This window comes from Trachypithecus francoisi, unplaced genomic scaffold (assembly GCF_009764315.1).
Source record: "Trachypithecus francoisi isolate TF-2019V2 unplaced genomic scaffold, Tfra_2.0 Lachesis_group20, whole genome shotgun sequence".
Taxonomy (NCBI): Eukaryota; Metazoa; Chordata; class Mammalia; order Primates; family Cercopithecidae; genus Trachypithecus; species Trachypithecus francoisi.
Window position 1 is genome coordinate 22,259,091 of NW_022681466.1, and position 20,691 is coordinate 22,279,781.

At 44.7% G+C, this 20,691-nt stretch overlaps 1 protein-coding gene across 1 annotated transcript in view; it reads left to right on the top strand.

Moving 5' to 3' along the window:
- Positions 1-12,409, top strand: part of KPNB1 (karyopherin subunit beta 1) — a 39,399-nt gene extending 26,990 nt beyond the window's left edge. The window contains exons 13-22 of the mRNA XM_033183279.1: positions 168-315; positions 644-715; positions 2,118-2,262; positions 3,858-3,940; positions 4,445-4,552; positions 5,522-5,665; positions 5,784-5,889; positions 7,821-7,935; positions 8,299-8,460; positions 10,303-12,409. Coding sequence (XP_033039170.1) covers positions 168-315; positions 644-715; positions 2,118-2,262; positions 3,858-3,940; positions 4,445-4,552; positions 5,522-5,665; positions 5,784-5,889; positions 7,821-7,935; positions 8,299-8,460; position 10,303 — 1,084 coding nt within the window. The 3' untranslated portion in view covers positions 10,304-12,409. The remainder of the gene's footprint in view (positions 1-167; positions 316-643; positions 716-2,117; positions 2,263-3,857; positions 3,941-4,444; positions 4,553-5,521; positions 5,666-5,783; positions 5,890-7,820; positions 7,936-8,298; positions 8,461-10,302) is intronic.
- The last annotated feature ends 8,282 nt before the right edge of the window (positions 12,410-20,691 follow it).

Genomic DNA, 20,691 nt, shown 5'->3' on the forward strand with positions numbered 1-20,691 from the left:
GGCTCAAAGGACTTGAAGATTTGGTTCTTGGATATTGTGTTTCCAGACTCAAACCAGGTCTGCAGTAATACCAGTTCCTGAGTTCTTATTTTTGGCAAGACATTGTCTATGTTCTTCCCTGTCCTTTTCAGTTGAGACTTTTAAGATTTTTGCTGTGTTCTTTACAGACCTGATGGACACCAGAACAACCTGCGGAGTTCTGCATATGAATCTCTGATGGAAATTGTAAAAAACAGTGCCAAGGATTGTTATCCTGCTGTCCAGAAAACGACTTTGGTCATCATGGAACGACTACAACAGGTGCTTCAGATGGAGGTGAGATCTAAGAGCACCCCTGACTATGGGTGGGAATGGGACAGTACTTTTGACGCCTAGGTCTGTTTTCCAGACTGTTCTGTCTTTTTAGTATTTAAGTATATATTTTCTTAGGAAGATATAAAGCTTATACAAAAAAACATTGCACTTTAACATTAGCATCACTTGTCACGGTTTACTCATATATGTTTTCCACTCTATGTATTATGGGTTTTGTTGTTGTTGTTGTTGTCTACTTTCCTATGTTAGTATTAGGGAAGATTATTAAATGGTCCCAGCAAAAGTGGAAGGTTTTTATGTAAAGTATGTTTTCTTATTTTCATTGTAGTCACATATCCAGAGCACATCCGATAGAATCCAGTTCAATGACCTTCAGTCTTTACTCTGTGCAACTCTTCAGGTATGATGGTGCCTTATCAGTTCTTAACTCCAGGGAAGATAATTAATACCTCGGTATGACAAGTTCGTGTACACACAGAACTCAGAAATGGTATAGATGGTGCAGATCAGAAGCTGTTCTCAGAAGGCTTTGATCTGTGATTGATTGATTGGGAGAGGAATTTCCCACCTGCCTTTCCTGTCTGTCTAGAAAGATTCAAATCCTACTTACTTACAGATGGTCTAGATGTAATCTTGATAAAATCAAACCAACTTAACTTCTCCTAATTCAATATACACTCATCAAACCTCCCGTCCTCACTCTTTTTTTTTTTTTTTTTTTTTTTTTTGAGACGGAGTCTCGCTCTGTCGCCCAGTCTGGAGTGCAGTGGCGCAATCTCGGCTCACTGCAAGCTCCGCCTCCCGGGTTTACGCCATTCTCCTGCCTCAGCCTCCCGAGTAGCTGGGACTACAGGCGCCCGCCATCTCGCCCAGCTAGTTTTTTGTATTTTTTAGTAGAGACGGGGTTTCACCGTGTTAGCCAGGATGGTCTCGATCTCCTGACCTCGTGATCCACCCGTCTCGGCCTCCCAAAGTGCTGGGATTACAGGCTTGAGCCACCACGCCCGGCCTCCGTCCTCACTCTTGTTTGTTTCAACTAACATCACTGTGTAGAGAAGGAAACTACTTGATGTGTGATGGTTCCTCTCAGCTGTATAGTTCATTTGTGTTGGCAGCTTGAATGGTTTTGGTATTTTGATTTTGAAAACCAAAAAACTCTTGGTTTTTTGTTAGGTTATTCAAGCCTTGCTCAGTCAAATTTGGTTCCCAGCTGTAGTTCACTTGGCTAAAAATAAAGCCTTGAATTTTTACTGTCATCTTTTGAAACATTTGCTGTTTGACCTAATGTCAGTGACATTCGTTGAAACAAACAAGAGTGAGGAAGGAATGTTTGATGGGAGAAGTCAGGTTGGTTTGATTGTATCAAGATTATTTCTAGATCATCTGTAAATGGATAGGATATAGGAAGGGTTGCTTTTTGTTTGTTTTATGAGTAAGAGCTCCAAGGTGATAGGGCCTTCTCTAAAGCTGAAGTAATTTAACTATCATTCTAGTAAGACTGGACTATGGAGGCTACCAGCAGGGATTTGTCAGACAGTAAGACAAACGCAATTCAGAGGAAATGACCTTCTGCACAATGGAGGATCAGCTCACGTTTGTTCTGAAATGAGAAACAGGAGAAATGTTAAAATGCATTGCTGATGACTGGTACTGTCAATGTTTTTTAGTATAAAAAGTACATTTGGCATTCCCAAAATTAAAAAATATCAAGGGACTTAATTGATTTTTAAAAAGAAAAGGTATAGTGTTCTGAATGGGAGATTTGGAATCAACTGATGTTGAACTCTTAACTCATTTCACAGAATGTTCTTCGGAAAGTGCAACATCAAGATGCTTTGCAGATCTCTGATGTGGTTATGGCCTCCCTGTTAAGGATGTTCCAAAGCACAGCTGGATCTGGGGGAGTACAAGAGGATGCCCTGATGGCAGTTAGCACACTGGTGGAAGGTCAGTGATAAATACTGTCTGGTCAGGGAATGTCTTTGGAATGTAGGCATTTCAGTGGCCGTAATTCTCACCCAGGCTGGAGTGCAGTGGCACGATCTTGGCACACTGCAGCCTTGAAATCCTGGGCTTAAGTGATCCTTCCACCTCAGTGCCCCCCGAGTAGCTGGGACTACAGGTGCACACCACCATGCCCGGCTAATTTTTATATTTTTGGTAGAGGCGGGGTTTCGTCATGTTGCCCAGACTGGTCTTCAACTCCTAAGTGATCCTCCTGCCTAGGATTATAGATGTGAGCCACGGGGCCCAGCTTAATTTTGTGTGTGTGTGAAGATAGGGTCTCACTATATTGCTCAGGCTGGCCTCAAACTTGTGGGCCCAGGCAGTCCTCCTTGCCAGGACATTAAAGAATTTTTGACTACAGAAAACATAGTCCTTTTACTGGGGAATGAGTCACTTCAAAGTTAGATTGAACTTAAGTGCACACCACTTAAATTTGTGTAACTGCCTTGTCAGTCCATTTAAATGGAGAGCCAGTTTGCAGCTAAGAGTGGCAGAGGTGGTTTTTGTTTTTCTATCTTTTTTTTTTGAGACTCGTTCTGTTGCCCAGGCTGGATTGAAGTGGCACAGTCTTGGCTCACCACAGCCTCCACCTCCCAGGTTCAAGCAATTCTTCTGTCTCAGCCTTCTGAGTAGCTGGGATTATAGGCATGAGCCACTGTGCCCTGCCAAAAGTTTCTATTTTCTTTCCTGGTACTTGCCATCACCTGATTTGTTTCGTGATGCTTTTGGACTAAGGTTGACACATCATGGTGCCTGGTATGGGATGAAATGAAACACTGAGCAAGTTCTAGGAATTGATTTTCTGATTTTTACATGTCTGACTGCAAAACTGGTTTGGGGAAGCCATATCTGATTTAAGACTCTTTGAAGGGCCATTACAAACCACTTTAGGAATCTGGAATGCCTCTTCATGGGTGGCCTGTAAGTACATTACTAAGGCCGTTTACCTGAGGACCACTCTCCTGAGGACCAGACCTGTTTTTGGCATAAACAGCCTATGTCCAACTGGTCTGTCAACATGTGACCACTCCTCTGAAAGGGCAAAGAAGTTAATTTTGGCTTCTGGAGTGGCTGATTTGGATCTGAAGCCCAGTGCTGCTTTTCCTGACTGTGGCTTGTTTAGCCCTTGATGGGATTGCCTAAGGACCCTGTTTTGCAGTTGGCCTGCAGAAAGGACATGCTGTTATCAGATGAGGGGGCGGACAAGAGTCAGTACTGCTGGTTCAACCCATTTAAAATTAACCCCAACATTCCTTGAGGGCCATACTACTTTGTTGTATTAGCCAGAGTAAAGCCCTATTCTGTGGAGAGTGGGCATTGTCTCTGTGGTGTAAGAATTAGGGCCCTTCCAGCAGTAATAAATTTGGCTTATACAAGCCTTTAATGTCTTCATGATGGAATCGGTAACTAATGTACATTCCACCCAACCTGTTGAGTGGAGTGAGTACATTTTGGGAGAGGTAGGTTATGGGTTTTTACCTGCCTCTGTGTTAACCCGTGGTGCTGTCATTGGCTAATAGTTTATTTCATTACAGTGTTGGGTGGTGAATTCCTCAAGTACATGGAGGCCTTTAAACCATTCCTGGGCATTGGATTAAAAAATTATGCCGAGTACCAGGTAGGATATGCTTTTCTAAATAGTATATTCCCATTTTTACCTGATAGTCACTGTAGTGCAGACAAAAGCAGGTTCTTATAGCTTAAGTAGTTTTTCCTTATACATTGTCCTAAAAGGCAAGCTGCTTTATTCATTGCCTGAACATTTGAACTGGAAGTAGTCCATGAAAAACAGGATATTAGATGCACCAGATAAAGGTGGATAAGATGACTGTTTATTTGCCTAGACAGTACTAATGCGGGAGCAGCTGTAAAGTTGAGCTATCAGCACCCTGGAGAGCAAGGCTTTTTTTTTTTTTAAACCTTTATCAGTGATCTCTCTCAGATAGTCTTTGTTCCCTTCCTGCCATGTTGGTTGCTGAAAAATTAATCTCGGCAGAGGGAAGATGTTTTCTCCTTTGACTCTAGGTTCAAGTGATAAAAGCCCAGCAGCTAGTTAAAAATAATGTCTTGCCCCAGCAGGCAGCCTTTTCTGTTAGAAGATTATTTCCTTGATTCTTGGCAGGTTTGTTTGGCAGCTGTGGGCTTAGTGGGAGACTTATGCCGTGCCCTGCAATCCAACATCATACCTTTCTGTGACGAGGTGATGCAGCTGCTTCTGGAAAATTTGGGGGTGAGTATCTACACACAATCTAATTAACCAGTCTTCTTTGAAGAAATCAATAGTTGGAAAGATAGTTAAATATCAATAGGCCGGGCACAGTGGCCTGTAATCCCAGCACTTTAGGCCGAGGTAGGCGGGATCACCTGAGGTCAGGAGTTCGAGACCAGCCTGGACAACATGGTGAAACCCCGTCACTATTATAAATACAAAAAAAATTAGCCGGGCGTGGTGGCAGGGGCTTGTAATCCCAGCTACTCGGGAGGCTGAGGCAGGAGAATCGCTTGTAGCTGGGAGGTGGAGGTTGCAGTGAGCCGAGATCGCGCCATTGCACTCCAGCCTGGGCAAGAAGAGCCAAACTCCATCTCAAAAAAAAAAAATCAGTGACAGGGAGCTGTGAGTTTCTAGAACATTGGCTTTGGGCTTATAAACAGGGGAGTTGTTCATTTCATGGATGATTCTAAAGAAAGAGTGTAAAGTTAATTAAAGGAATGTGTGCTCTATTAGAGGTTTTTAAAACAAAACAGTAAAATGCAAAGGAAAAGTAAATACAGTTGTTCTTTGACTTATGATGGAGTTAGGTCCCAATAAACACATTGTAAAGTAGAGAAATCATCAAACCATCATGAGCAGGGGACCATTTGTATATCATACCTCTCTCCAGAGGTAGCCATTGTTAATTATTATATGTGTCTTTAAGCTCTATATCCAACTTTGCTACTTTGCTTCTGTGTTCTCAGACAAGTCACTTGACTCTTAAGTCAGGCTTCTCATGTGTAAAGTGGGAATGACAATACCTGGCTAGCTTCTTAGAGTTGATGTGAGGTGCAAATGGGAAAGGTTTTGTAAGCTATAAAGGACCATCCAAATATTTAAAATCAGTAGTTGCTTGAGTAGTTGCTTGTTAGAAATGAAATTTTTGTGGATCTTTGGACCAAACAAGTTTTGACTTAATTGACTTTTCCTTTTGTTCCTTGTCAGAATGAGAACGTCCACAGGTCTGTGAAGCCGCAGATTCTGTCAGTGTTTGGTGATATTGCTCTTGCTATTGGTGGAGAGTTTAAGAAATACTTAGAGGTTGTATTGAATACTCTTCAGCAGGCCTCCCAAGCCCAGGTGGACAAGGTAAGCTTAAAGCTATCTTGGCTGTTCTTTAAGTCTAGCTCTAATTGGAGGGACTGTTGACAAACATGCAGCTAAAGGTGTTCGGTATGATGTAGGTTCTGTTCTTTGTGTCTTACAGTCAGACTATGACATGGTGGATTATCTGAATGAGCTAAGGGAAAGCTGCTTGGAAGCCTATACCGGAATCGTCCAGGGATTGAAGGGGGATCAGGAGAACGTACACCGTTGAGTATACAATCCAGTTCCCTTCATCCACTGGCCAGTGTGCACTTAGCCAAATGGGCTATGTCTGTCATTCTGTAGCTTGCTTGTGAATTAGTGTCTGTTGCTTAAAGGCAGGAAGAAGGGGGAGCAGTGCCCTAATGAAGAGAGTGGCTTAGGGAAGACTGTACAGTATTGTTTTTGCTCTGCTGCTGCTTTTTTTTTCTTTTTTTTTTTTTTGAGATGGAGTCTCACTCTGTTGCCCAGGCTGGAGTACAGTAGTGCAATCTCGGCTTACTGCATCTTCCACCTCCCAGGTTCAAGCAATTCTCCTGCCTCAGCCTCCTGAGTAACTGGAACTATAGGCATCTGCCACTATGCCTGGCTAATTTTTACATTTTTAGTAGAGGCAGGCTTTCACCTTGTTGGTCAGGCTGGTCTTGAACTCCTGACCTCAAGTGATCTGTCTGCCTCAGTCTCCCAAAGGGCTGGGATTACAGGCTTGAGCCACTGTGCCCAGCCTTTTTAATTTTTTTTTTTTTTTTGAGACGGAGTCTTGCTCTGTCGCCCGGGCTGGAGTGCAGTGGCGTGATCCCGGCTCACACAAGCTCCGCCTTCCCGGGTTCCTGCCATTCTCCTGTCTCAGCCTCCCGAGTAGCTGGGACTACAGGCGCCCGCCAACTCGCCCGGCTAGTTTTTTTTTTTTTTTATTTTTTAGTAGAGACGGGGGTTTCACCAGGTTAGCCAGGATGGTCTCGATCTCCTGACCTCTTGATCCGCCCGTCTCGGCCTCCCAAAGTGCTGGGATTACAGGCTTGAGCCACTGCGCCTGGCCTTAATTTTTTTTATTTATTCTTTTTATTTTTTTGGAGACGGTCTCACTCTGTCACCCAAGCTGGAGTGCAGTGGCGCAATCACAGCTCACTGCAATCTTCACCTCCCGAGTTCAAGCGATTCTTATGCCTCAGCCTCCTGAGTAGGTGGGACTATAGGCACGCACCACCATGCCCAGCTAATGTGTTTTTTTTTTTTTTTTTTTTTGTATTTTAGTACAGATGGGATTTCACCATGTTGTGCAGGTTGCTCTCGAACCCCTGAGCTCAGGTAGTCTCCTACCTTGGGCTCCTAAAGTGGTGGGATTATAGGCGTGAGCCACTGCACCGAGCCCTCTGCTTCTTTTTCTCATATTTCTTGAGTTTTGCAAGGGATGGGATTCTGCAAAAGTGTTGGGGGGAAGAAACCCAACATAAGTGCTTTCTGTATCAACCATTAGTGGCGGGTCCCCTACCCACTTCCCATCCTCAGAAGCTAAATTGGAGGATTGGGGAGTCAGAATTCCTGTCACTTGTTCTTGTTGCTGATTGAGGAAATTTTTTTACTTCGCCCCTTTGGTATCATTAGCTCAGGAAAAAGTTACATTTGTTTCTTCTATATTTGCCTATAGGAAGAGGAATATTTGTCTCTACTGTCGACTTGAGGAATGACACATTAGTCAAAGGAAAAATAATTTGATATAACTATATGCATTTAGTTATCCAGCTTGGACCTTGTATGATAGGGGTGTAATAGTTGGAAATTTTGAAAAAGGATGTAGTCCTGCCATATGAGGGACAGGTGCATCAGACCTTCTCTCTCTTTTTTCTTTTTTTGAGATGGAGTCTTGCTCTGTCGCCCAGGCTGGAATGTAGTGGCGCAATCTTGGCTCACTACAAGCTTCGCCTCCTGGGTTCACGCCATTCTCCTGCCTCAGCCTCCCAAGTAGCTGGGACTACAGGCACCCGCCACCACGCCGAGCTAATTTTTTTGTATTTTTAGTAGAGACTGGGTTTCACCGTGTTAGCCAGGATAGTCTCGATCTCCTGACCTCGTGATCCACCCGCCTCAGCCTCCCAGAGTGCTGGGATTACAGGTGTGAGCCACCGCACCCGACCAATACCTTCTCTCTCTTTTATAGCGGATGTGATGCTGGTACAACCCAGAGTAGAATTTATTCTGTCTTTCATTGACCACATTGCTGGAGATGAGGATCATACAGATGGAGTAGTAGCTTGTGCTGCTGGACTAATAGGGTAAGTTATACCCTGCTTCTAAGAACTTCTCATGGAAAATGAGAAACATGGAGTAAGGAGTTTTGAGAGTATCGCAGATGGCAACAATTCACTTCTTTGGCATAGAGATTTCTTTGTAGAACCCTTCATGTCCTGTTTTGAGTGTTCACATGATAGTTTATTCCAGACCCTCAAGGTCTCTGTATTACACCCCAATAAACTCTGATGTTGGTCAACAAATTGCCTCTGTTTAGTGAACTCTACTGAGGGTTTTATTTATCTTTGAATTATGCTAAGAAACCCATAGCACTGGTTTGGAAGGCTCAAAACATGATATTGGTGTGGGGCCAGGAGCTCATTCTCAGCTGTGTTTGTTTTGCACAGGGACTTATGTACAGCATTTGGGAAGGATGTACTGAAATTAGTAGAAGCTAGGCCAATGATCCATGAATTGTTAACTGAAGGGCGGAGATCGAAGACTAACAAAGCAAAAACCCTTGCTACATGGGCAACAAAAGAACTGAGGAAACTGAAGAACCAAGCTTGGTAAGATCTTGCCTCCACTGTCCTCTTCTACTTCCTGGAGGAGGGAAGTATATTTTCTTCAGGCCATTCTGGCAAGCACTGCCTTCTGGCATTTTTTTGTTTGTACTGTTTCCCATGTAGGTGCTTCTGAGTCAGGCAACCTCAGTTTTTCCTTGAGCCAAATGTTTGACTACTCATAGTGATGGAGAGCAGAACTTTCATAACTGGAATTCACTGAAATTCCCAGAGTATTTTGGGTCCTAATAAAATCATCAGTAATGTCATTTCCCCCTAATTCTCTTCTGTTTTCTATTCCTTTCCATTCTATTCTTTCTTTACAGCAGTGCTTTTAGACGTTTTCTAGCTCTAGAGAAGATTTCCAAAGTCAAAGTTGTCTGGCTCCTACTTTGTTTTTGTGTGTGTGTGTGTGTTATTTCTTTTTGAGACAGAGTCTCACTGTCGTCCAGGCTGGAGTGCAGTGGCACAATCTTGGTTCACTGTATCCACTGCCTCCTGAGTTTGAGCAATTCTCCTGTCTCAGCCTCCTGAATAGCTGGGATTACAGTCACATGCCACCACACCTGACTAATTTTATATTTTCTTTTTTCTTTTTCTTTTTTTTGAGACAGTCTCACTCTATTGCCCAGGCTGGAGTGCAGGGACGTGATCTCAGCTCACTACAGCCTCTGCCCTCCTGGGTTCAAATGATTCTCTTCCCTCAGTCTCCCAAGTAGCTGGGGCTACAAGTGCAAGCCACCACACGCAGCTAATTTTTTTTTTTTTTTTTTTCTGAGACAGAGTCTCGCTCTGTTGCCTAGGCTGGAGTACAGTGGCGCGATCTCAGCTTATTGCAATCTCTGCCTCCTGGGTTCAAGCAGTTCTCTGCCTCAGCCTCCTGAGTAGCTGGGATTACAGGTGCCCCACCACCACCACGCCCGGCTAAGTTTTTTGTATTTTTAGTAGAAATGGGATTTCACCATCTTGGCCAGGCTGGTCTTGACCTCCTGACCTCGTTATCCACTTTCCTTGGCCTCCCAAAGTGTTGGGACTACAGGCGTGAGCCACCAAGCCTGGCCCAGTTTTTGTATTTTTAGTAAATATGGGGTTTCATCACGTTGGCCAGGCTGGTCTTGAACTCCTGACTTTAGTTGATCCACCCCTCAGCCTCCCAAATTGCTGGAGTTACAGGCTTTTTTTTTTTTTTTTTGTATTTTTAGTAGAGACAGGTTTTCACCATGTTGGCCAGGCTGGTCCTGATCTCACGTGATCCACCTTTCTCGGCCTCCCAGGTGTGCACTACCATGCCAGGCCTTGGCTCCTACTTTGAAATGCAATTTTGTTTGGAGACAGAGTCTCCTCTGTCACCCAGGCTGGAGTGCAGTGGTACAATCATACCTCATAGAAGCCGCCAGCTCCTGGGCTTAAGTGGTCCTCCTGTCTCAGCCTCCCAAGTGGTTGGGACTGCAGGCAAGAGCCTCCATGACTGACAAGGTCTCCAGTTGCCCAGGCTGGTTTTGAACTCCTGGCCTCAAGCAGTTCTCCCTCCTTGGCCTCCCAAAGTGCTGAGATTATAGGCTTGAGCCACTGCACCCAGACTGAAATATAGTTTTAATTTCTTTCCCTCTTAGTTACCTTACCCCACAGATCTCAGTAAAATTGGCTCTTTGAGTTTCCCTCCAATCCTCTGATGTAGGTGTTAATAAGAGCAGGTGGATGGCACATAGGACAAGAAGAGTATCATTCCTTGAAAAGTTGACAAATTCCATTCAGGCCTAGGAGCATGTAATTGTAGGAGTCAGCATTACTGGCTCTGTTGGGTATATGTGATCTCAAAGATTGACCTTTTTTTCCATCTGTTTTCAGATCTGTTACCATTGGGATGATAACCTGAGGACCCCCACTGGAAATCTCCAATCTTTTGAAAAACCTGGAAGTGAGGAGTGTGCACGGATGCTGAATGTTTGGGAATGAGAGGATGAGTGAGTGAGGCTTGAAAACACACCACATTGAAAATCCTGCCACAGCAGCAGCCGCAGCCGCCAACAGCAGCGCTGTTAGTGAGCTAAGTAAGCACTGACTTCGTAGAAAACCATAACATCGGCCATCTTGGAAAAGAGAAAAACAATGGAGTTCCTTATTAAAAAAGAAAGAAAGAAAGCTGTCTCTTCCCAGGAGAGGCTAGAAGTAGCTTTTCTGTCTTTTGGCCAGTGCCGAGTGGAATGCCTGGTTTGGGGGAGGAGGAGGGACTGGGTTCAGCTGTGGTGCTTTGTTGTAAAAGGCAGCCTGGCCTTTGCTACTGAGGAGAAAGATGGAATCTGGGTCTCAAGCCCACCTTCGCTGTACCTTTGCCACATGGTACTCTATGCTTGCCGACTAGAAGGAGGGTGAGGGATTTTTTACAGTCTGAGAATGAGTGTGTGTGAGTGAGGCGGTATCCACATTCTCAACTTCAAGTCATTGCAGTTTATTTTTCCCAGAAAACAAGGGGTTAGATGTTGCATTTCATAAAACTAACCGAAGTTCTGTCTACTGATGCAGCACAAGAGATGTAAAAAAAAAAAAAAAACAAAAACACAAAAAAAAACAGGAAAGACGCTCTTTAGGTTTTGTTTTGTTTTTTCGTTTTTTTGTTTTTTTTTTTTTATTCTAGGGAAAACACTGACGAATGGTCAGAGCTCCTATCCTGATCTTTTCATCAAGGCGCCTTTCCTAATAATATGGTTCAACTGTGAATGTAGAAGTGGGGGGGAGGGGGGAGAAAAAGAAAACTCCGGCGTTAGAGGATATAGAAAAATATAAGTACAATTGTTACAAATAACGCAGATTTCAAAAACAAAAAAAGTCACAACCCAAACAAACCAAAATTTAAATGATTAGAATTGGCAGCACAAAGAAAACGCCCTCTCCTGACTTGTATTGTGGCAGTCTGAACGCCCCCAGAAAATTGTGCCAAAGAGTTTAGAAAAATAAATATACAATAAAAGTAAACACACACGTACACACAGAACAGCAAACTTCAGGTAACTATTTTGGATTGCAAACAGGATAAATTAAATGTTCAAACAATCTGATAAAATAACCATTTGGAAACTGCTTGGCCTTCTGTTCTTTTATTTGATTGACTACAATGCGGTATTGGTCTCTTGCTGCACTTCAAAACCAACAAAACAAAAAAAAAGTGTGTATGTGAATACACAAACACACTAACTAGAACTCTTGTGATGAAAATGGCACTTGAAAAAGGTTATATTTTTCCACTGAAGTTGAAGGTTAATAAAATGGTGTCAAACGTCCCCTGGTCACACACTTTAATATTTTTTTAGAAGTGTGATGTATGATTACCATAAATCAGACTTAATTATTTTCCCTTTTACAAGGGAACAGGGCATCCTGAATTTTAGAGTCTTTCAGCAATAAGAAGGGATGTTGGTGAGCTTTGATCCTCTTTTGGTTTTGCAGTTGTTAGGAGTTTTTGCTGGCATTTTGAATATGCTGCTTTCAGAAAAACCAAGGAAGTTTTAAAATTGCTTCCTGGTCCTTAGAGGACTAAAAACAAGACCCTCATTCCCACTTTCATTTCCACTCTAGCAAAAAGTATGGTCTTGTGTTTTTCTCCAACTCCTCATTTATATCCTCCCTTCCATGTCCAAGCCTTCCATTCATAAGTGGGATTGGCTCAGTTTTGCCCATCCATATGGCAGCATCTCTAATAGCTCTTGTACAGGGTATCAGATATTGTGCCTTTTGGTGCCAGGTTCAAAGTCAAGTGCCGATCTATGAACCAGTGTACAAAAAAAAAAAAAAAAAAAATCCAGGTATTTGAAGGAGAGACGCTCCATTGTGAATAAAGAGCTCATACCAGCTCCTAAGCCCTATTAAGAAGAGGCCTGGTCCTCTAATGCCTTGTTTCCATTTCAGTTGTTCTTTGAGAAAGAGAATGATGTACTAACCATTCCTGATTATTAGATAGGCTTGGGTCAGGGCTTAGGGAGGGGGCAGAAATATTGGGGATAGAAAAAAAATCTGATCATTCCTCAGTGCTACCCATTTCTGTCCTGTGTGGGCTGCTTAGCTAGACAGCAGGAGAATAAAGTACACCGAGAACCATAATGAAAAAACCTTCCGTGTGTTTTGTCATGTTTTGTTCCAGGGAAGCAGTTGATGAGTGCTGTTACTAATGCTTTCTCCCAGATCCATTCAGTGGTGGAGAGGAGGAAAATGGGCTGTTTGGACGTGGTCTTGGTGCCTTGCAGTTACTCTGCACTGGTTATGCATTTAATCCTCTTTTCTAGTTAACCTTTGCTAGTGGATTTTCCATAGTCTGGGTATTTGTCCTTAAATCAGTTATACCACCTAAGGCAACTGGATGCAAAATGCATTCTGTCCACTCACTGTCTGGGCCTTCCCCACCCTGGTCTTGGCACATTCCTTCAAGAATGTAGTTACCGTCTGCTTGGGAAGATGCCAGTGCAAATGTGAAGAAAATGGGCATCAGACTAGGCTTTGGTTTACCACAAGTGGCAGCTGCCTATATCAATTACATTTATTAATTTTGCTTTTCATTTTTCCCAGTTCTTCTCAGCCCCCCTCTGTTGAAACGTTGGACTTCTTGCTGTCAGAGGCAACTGTAATATTGCCTTAGGGACTTGTGGAGAAAGGGGAATTGCTCAGCGTAGTGTTTTAACTTTCAGAACCAAGCAATCTATTTACTCTTACTATTTATGAAGTGTGTTAGTCCGACTTTAAGAAAAATCCAAACTCCGTCAGCTTTTGATAGCATCTTTGTTTTTGAAACAACTTCAATCTGTAATTGGCATTCAGAATGCCCTTGGCATGCCAGTCTGTGATGGCATTTAAGACCTGTAAAACACGAGCCCAACTAGATTAACCAAAACCGATAACCACCATCTTTATCTTCTAAATAAAGTCCGCTTTATTTTTATTTTCAACATCTTGCTGCTTTTTTTTTTTTTTTGTCCCAAATGGTGTCACCTCCATGGAGGTGAAATGGTTTGAAAGAAGTCGGAATGTGTGGTGAGAGGTGTGTGTATGTGTGTGGGGGAAAGGAGGGACACACATCTTGAAATGGACTCTACATAGTGTAATGTGATATAGATGAAACTGTGTCCTACAAATGAGGTAAGGAAAAAGTATGCATGGAGGAGGTTTTGTGTTTGGAGAGTTTGAAGCAGGAGCAGAGATTGTCTTCTGTTTTGTGCCTGTTTCTCAAGCTAATGATGTGTCGTCTAATGGATCATCCAAAAGTTGGCCTTTCACTTAGTTTTCATCACGTATTTCATTTCTACTTGCATTGCCTTCCCCCCGCCCCCCACCAAGAAACGTGGAAAGAACACTAATTTGAGATTTAGGAGACTGGGCCCTTTCCTTAACCCTGCTGCTTATTAGCGTAGTGGTGCCTGCAGGCTAGTTCATGGAAAGAACCCTTTCTTAGTTAAGCAAAATGAGGGCTGTAGACTCCATGTGGCCTTTCTCCTTTTCTGATTGTACACCTGTTAGTAAACTTTTGATCATAACATATCCCATGTGTTTATAAATTATATACTTGGACTACTATAACCACATATTGCGTAATCATAAGACACAAAAATAGAAAGTAAAAAGCAATTATATGATAAATAGAAGTTCTAGTATTTCTTTTTTTCTTTTTTTTTTTTGGAGACGGAGTCTCGCTCTGCCGCCCAGGCTGGAGTGCAGTGGCCGGATATCAGCTCACTGCAAGCTCCGCCTCCCGGGTTTATGCCATTCTCCTGCCTCAGCCTCCCGAGTAGCTGGGACTACAGGCGCCCGCCACATCGCCCGGCTAGTTTTTTGTATTTTTAGTAGAGACGGGGTTTCACCATGTTAGCCAGGATGGTCTCGATCTCCTGACCTCGTGATCCGCCCGTCTCGGCCTCCCAAAGTGCTGGGATTACAGGCTTGAGCCACCGCGCCCGGCCAGAAGTTCTAGTATTTCTAAATCCAATTTGGAGGTTACTGAGTTATAGAGAGTAACTTTTCTTACCAGACTGCATTAAGTCCTGAACAGCAATGATTCACTGAGAACATTTCTCCACTGAAGGTGAGATTTGAGAAAAGAATGCAATTAGTTCATCAAATGGCAGAGAAGGAGCAACTGCTCCCACAAGAAACCCCATTACCATATACCTGGTCCCAAAACAAACATTCAGAAACATACAGTGCAAGCCTGCAGTTCCACCTGGCCTCCAAGGTCCCAGCTTGGCCCACCTAAAGTGAAAAATGGTAAACACTGAGGTTTTATGTTTTAATTTGTACAACAACCTTAGTATTCCTGTTTTACTGATGATGAAGGAAGGGCAGAAAGATTGACTCATCAGACCAAGGTCACTTAGAGCCAGAATTCAGAGCCAGGTCTGTCAAATCAAGGCTTTACACATTTGCCCTGGACAGATGCTGTGAGCCTCTTAGTGATAAAAAACAAAGGTCCATATTGCACATACTTAGGATATGCCATCCATTCCCTTCCCAACACTACCTAAAAATATATTTTAATTTCGTTATTTGTTGCCAGTTTCTCCCACTATAACATAAGTTACCTAATGCAGTGACCTTGGCTGTCTTTTAGTATGCTCAGCTGAGAGAGCGCCTGACATATAGTAGACTTTTGACAAATATTTGTTGAACTAATGACATAGAGTTCACAGAGTTTCTGTGATGGCATCACTTAGCCTTTGAAGGGCAGAGCATCCAGAAACCTCGGAATGGCAGGGCCACAGAAGACTTCTAGGTCTTATCTGTTGGATGACTTCAGGCTGACTTCTCAACCTTGGATTAACTGATGGAATGGGAACAGGATTAGTGAATAGTCAGTCGTTATTTACATGATGTTCTTTTTAGGTACTTACAAGATGCTAGGCCTATAATTATCTTTCATAGAGTAATAAACTTTATCAACACTGTAAGGAAGGCACCATTTTAGTCCCATTTTACAGGAGGAAATGGGAACAGGCTAAGAACCTTGCCCAAAGTCATGCAGGCTAGCAAGCAGTGCTGACCTTCCAGATTTATACCTCTAGCCTACGTTGTGTGCCAGTGTTGTAAATGAGCTTACAGTTATTAATCAGAGAGAACCCTGGTTGAAGAGATTTTGGAATTCAATAGCAAAGCCATTTTGTCTTAACTACAATAAGTTCCATTATTAACCTTTGGCAACTGCCAGACTTAATTGAGTGTATATGAGTGTGAGATCAGCTTCTCTCCTAATTGGAGTTTGAATATGTGTGTGATCAGCTTCCCTCCTGATTGGAGTTTGAACCAAACCATCTCCCTGCACTTCTGCTCCGTTTTCTCTAAGCTGGAAGCTTTTGGGAACCAGGGCTGGGGGAGGGGTGGTTGTTGGTGCTCTGTGGCCAAAAAGGCCATTAGGCTGCTGAGTAAGCTCCACATCTGAATTACCCCAGCTCCGTCAGCTGATCCCATGCACAGCACAGGCAGGAGGCCTTCAAAGCCTGAGCTGTTCCCTCTCCCAGGTGCTCCTTGGCCACAGGTTACCAAGCTGAGCTGTCCTCAGTGTGAAATGTACCTTTTTGTCTGAAAGGAAAGTACATCTCAGCTTTGGCATATAGCGTTAGCTCTGGATACAGAGGGGCAGCCTGTCACCATTTCCAAAGGAAAGAGTTCACAAATGGCTCTGTGATAGCAATGAGCAATGCCTGCTATGTTCTGGGCATTGCCCTTCAAAATATTTCAGTCTTGAGTATGACCTTGGGCAAATTCTCCACCTCTTCTGATTCTCGATTTCCTCCTGTAAAACAGGGATCCCAATGAAAGATAATACATATAAAGTTTTTAGCACAGGACCTTGAACTCACATTGATTAACCAGTTAACGACTACTGGCCAGGCACCGTGTATGCTTGTAATCTCAGCACTTTGGGAGGCCGAGGTTGGAGGATCGCTTGAGCCTAGGAGTTGGAGATCAACCTGGACAACACAGGGAGACTTTGTCTCTACAAATAATAAAAAACATTAGGCCGGGTGTGGTGGCTCACGCCTGTAATCCCAGCACTTTGGGAGGCCGAGGCGGGCGGATCACCTGAGATCAGGAGTTTGAGACCAGCCTGGTTAACATGGTGAAACCCTGCCTCTACTAATAATACAAAAATTAGCTGGACATGGTGGTGTATGCCTGTAGTCCCAGCTACTCAGGAGGCTGAGGCAGAAAAATCACTTGAACCCGGGAGGCGGAGGTTGCAGTGAGTCAGGATTGTGCCACTGCACTCCAGCCTGGGCAACAAAGTGAGACTCTGTCTCAAAGAAAAAGGCCCGGCGCGGTGACTCACACCTGTAATCCCAGCGCTTTGGGAGGCCAAGGCAGGTGGATCACCTGAGGTCAGGAGTTTGAGACAAGCCTGACCAACATGGTGAAACCCCTCTCTACTAAAAATACAAAATTAGCCGGGCGTGATGGCGCATGCCTATAATCCCAGCTACTCAGCAGGCCAAGGCAGGAGAATCACTTGAACCTGGGAGGTGGAGGTTGTGGTGAGCTGAGGTCGCGCCATTGTACTCCAGCCTGGGCGACGAGAGCGAAACTCTGTCTCAAAACAAAAGTGAAAACAAAAAAACACATTACCCAGGTGTGGTGGGAGGGTGAGGCAGGAGGATCACTTGGGCCCAAGTGATCAAGTCTGCAGTGAGATGTGATTGCGCTACTGCACTTACCAAACAACTGTTTTCGTGCCAGGAGACATTGGGGATATAGCAGTGAACTAAGCAAACAAAATCTTCCTGTGGAGCTCACATTCTGATGGATAAGAAATAGTCAATATTCAATAATTCAATGTAACTTTTTAAAAATTGTTTGGGAGATAGCAGAAAAGAACATGGCTGTGGATAAAAATGAAGTAATATGGAATTATTTTTTAAAAAATCTGGGCGTGGTGGCTCATGCCTGTAATCCAAGCACTTTGGGAGGCCGAGGCGGGCAGATCACCTGAGGTTGGGAGTTCGAGACCAGCCTGACCAACATGGAGAAACCCCGTCTCTACAAAAAATACAAAATTAGCCAGGCGTGGTAGCACATGCCTGTAATCCCAGCTACTCGGGAGGCTGAGGCAAGAGAGTCGCTTGGACCCGGGAGGCAGAGGTTATGCCTGGGCAACAAGAGCGAAACTCCATCTCAAATAAAAAGAAAACAAAAACAAAACACTCTATTCCCTCCCAAACCCTACTAATTCAATTAGAGGCTCTGCATTACCTCCACAGGAATTTGGGGACATGGTGAAGGAATGTCTTTCTACCATTGCCCTACCCTCCAATCTGATGGAACACCTGCAGCTACAGTTGGAGTCCTAGGATGCTTGCATGGTCAATGGCCCATTTTCTAGGGTCTGGAACTGGAGGGCGAAGGTGGCACCCAGATCCTGCATTGTCACATGGGGCTAATCAATTTTCCTGCCCGCCAGGGTTCCATTTGAGTCATCTGGGTTTTATTTTGATTCAGCCTCTTTAACTGGCTGCTAATGTCACCTCCTCCTACTCTTTTCAGGCAATAATGGGACAGGAAAGACAAAGTCTTTCTCCAGAACAAGAGTCATGGGAGTGGGAGAGTCTCTCCCTGGTGGTTTCCAAGGAGGAAACACTGGCAGGGCCAGCTCTGGGGACCTGCCTTTGCACTGTCTCTCCTACCGTAACAATTGGAGGTGGGTCTTCTGTTACCACGCCTGTGAAGACCATTTATAAATGTTTTACAACTCACGCCTGATCACTGTCCACCACTTCCCCCACTCTCTTCCCACTGTGGCTCCAATCCCCTTCACCATACCCCCTATTATTGTCTCCACCATGATGAGCCCTGCCAATATCAGGGGCTCTTAAAAGGGATTCAGACCAATGTTCAGCTTTCTCAGATGAGGAAACAGGCCTAGAAAAGTGAAGTAGTTAGTCCTAAGTCACACTGCCTCATTTATTTACTCATTCAACAAAGAATATACTTTCTTACTCTTTTAAGATTTAGCTGGCCGGGCGCGGTGGCTCAAGCCTGTAATCCCAGCACTTTGGGAGGCCGAGGCGGGCGGATCACGAGGTCAGGAGATCGAGACCATCCTGGCTAACACGGTGAAACCCCGTCTCTACTAAAAAATACAAAAACCTAGCCGGGCGAGTGGCGGGCGCCTGTAGTCCAGCTACTCGGGAGGCTGAGGCAGGAGAATGGCGTAAACCCGGGAGGCGGAGCTGCAGTGAGCTGAGATCCGCCACTGCACTCCAGCCTGGGCGACAGAGCGAGACTCCGTCTCAAAAAAAAAAAAAAAAAAAAAAAAAAAAAGATTTAGCTTAGCCAGGTGCGGTGGCTCGTGCCTGTAATCACAGCACTTTGGGAGGCCAAGGCAGGTGGATGGTTTGAACCCAGGAGTTCAAGAACAGCCTGGGCAACATGGTGAAACCTTGTCTCTACAAAAAACACAAAAATTAGCTGGGCGTGTGGCATGCGCCTGTAGTCCCAGCTGAGGCGCAAGCCACCATGCCTGGAGACTGAGGTGGGAGGATCACCTGAGCCCAGGAAGGCGAAGCTGCAGTGAGCCAAAATTGCACCACTGCACTCCAGCCTGGGGGCCAGAGCAAGACTCTGTCTTTTAAAAAAAATAAAATAAATAAGAGCTCATCAAAGAGACCTTCTCTGAATACTGTGAAGCAGATCCCACCCTCCCATTCTTCTCTAGCGCTGCCCCTTGGTGTTTCTTTTTATCCTTTATCACAATCTCTTTTTTTTTCTTTTCTTTTCTTTTTTTTTTTGAGACGGAGTTTCACTCTTGTTGCCCAGGCTGGAGTGCAATGGGGTCATCTCAGCTCACTGCAACCTCCGCCTCCCGGGTTCAAGCAATTCTTCTGCCTCAGCCTCCCAAGTAGCTGGGATTATAGGGACCCACCATCACGCCCAGCTAATTTTTGCATTTTTAGTAGAGACGGGTTTCACCATGTTGGTCAGGCTGGTCTCAAAGTCCTGACCTCAGGTGATCCGCCTGCCTCAGCCTCCCAAAGTGCTGGGATTACAGGCGTGAGCCACTGCGCCTGGCGCTTTGTCACAATTTCTAGTGGTTTTACTTATTCGTCTTTTTATTTTTCTGACTTCTCTACCATACTGCAAGTTCCACGAGAGCAAGAGACATGTATACCTGTCAGAGACATGTTCAGCACTGTATTTTCAGTACCCAGCAGCACATAATACATGTTCAAGAAATATTTGCGGAATAAATATACAATGAGCAGGTACTGACCCTCAGGGCACGTTAGAATACAAGAATGGTAATCCCTGCTCTCAGAACTGCCTGGTATGAGCAGCAGAACTAGAAATGGAGAATGCAGTGAGATCAGGTCCAGATTGGAGGAGGGGGAGGATTTTAGGGCACCTAAACCAGGCCTAATCTCTGTTGGACTTTTGCTACCAATCACCTAGAACCAAGGATAGAACCATTTGGCTGCAGCCCGCCAGGTGACTCAATTAGGCCCTGAGCATCCAAGCAGCAGCAGGGGCTGACGACTCATCCCAGAGTGTGTGTGCTTAGAGGGTCCTGGGACCCATTACCTTTTCCAGTGAGGGAGAGCTTGCCAGTTGGTCTCATGGGTCCTGTTTGTGGCCAAGTCCAAGATCACTGAGGGTCCCAGAGACAACCCTACACCTCCAAGCCTAGCTGCCAATCTTTTGCCTGGTCCCTTGCTTCAGAAGAGATCTTGGGGAGTGTTAGGGAAAGGAACTCTGCCTAGTCCTTGGGATTAGTGGGGTGACAGATGTCCCCACTGGTTTGCCTTCATATCTAAAGGGTAGAGGGGTCATCCCACATGGCTCAGAGAAAGCTAGTGCCTCAGAGAACAAGTGGCTGACCTGCCTTCCTGTTCTGGACTACAAAAGGGAGCCGGTGCTGGCGGGAAAGACTGAAAGGGAACCCAGCAGGAGGAGGAGGAAGGAAGCCACTGAGAATCCCCCCCTCTATGAAGAGAACAAGTCTAGAGCTCTGGCTGGCTCTCCTGGTAGAAGCTCACCTCTCAGTCCAATTTTCTCCCAGCAGTGAGGAAAGATGGCAGCTGCTGCTTTTCAAAGCTCAGAGAGAGCAAGAAGCCTTTTCCTTCCATCCTTCCCCTCGGAGATTCCCACCCCCCACACCCCCTCAGGATCCAAAAAGGTAGGCTCAGGTTCCCACCAGTCTTCACAGTTAAAGCCTGAACCTGCCAAAAGCCCCCGCCCAGCTTATCCCCTGCTTCCGGGCTTTGCCTCCCT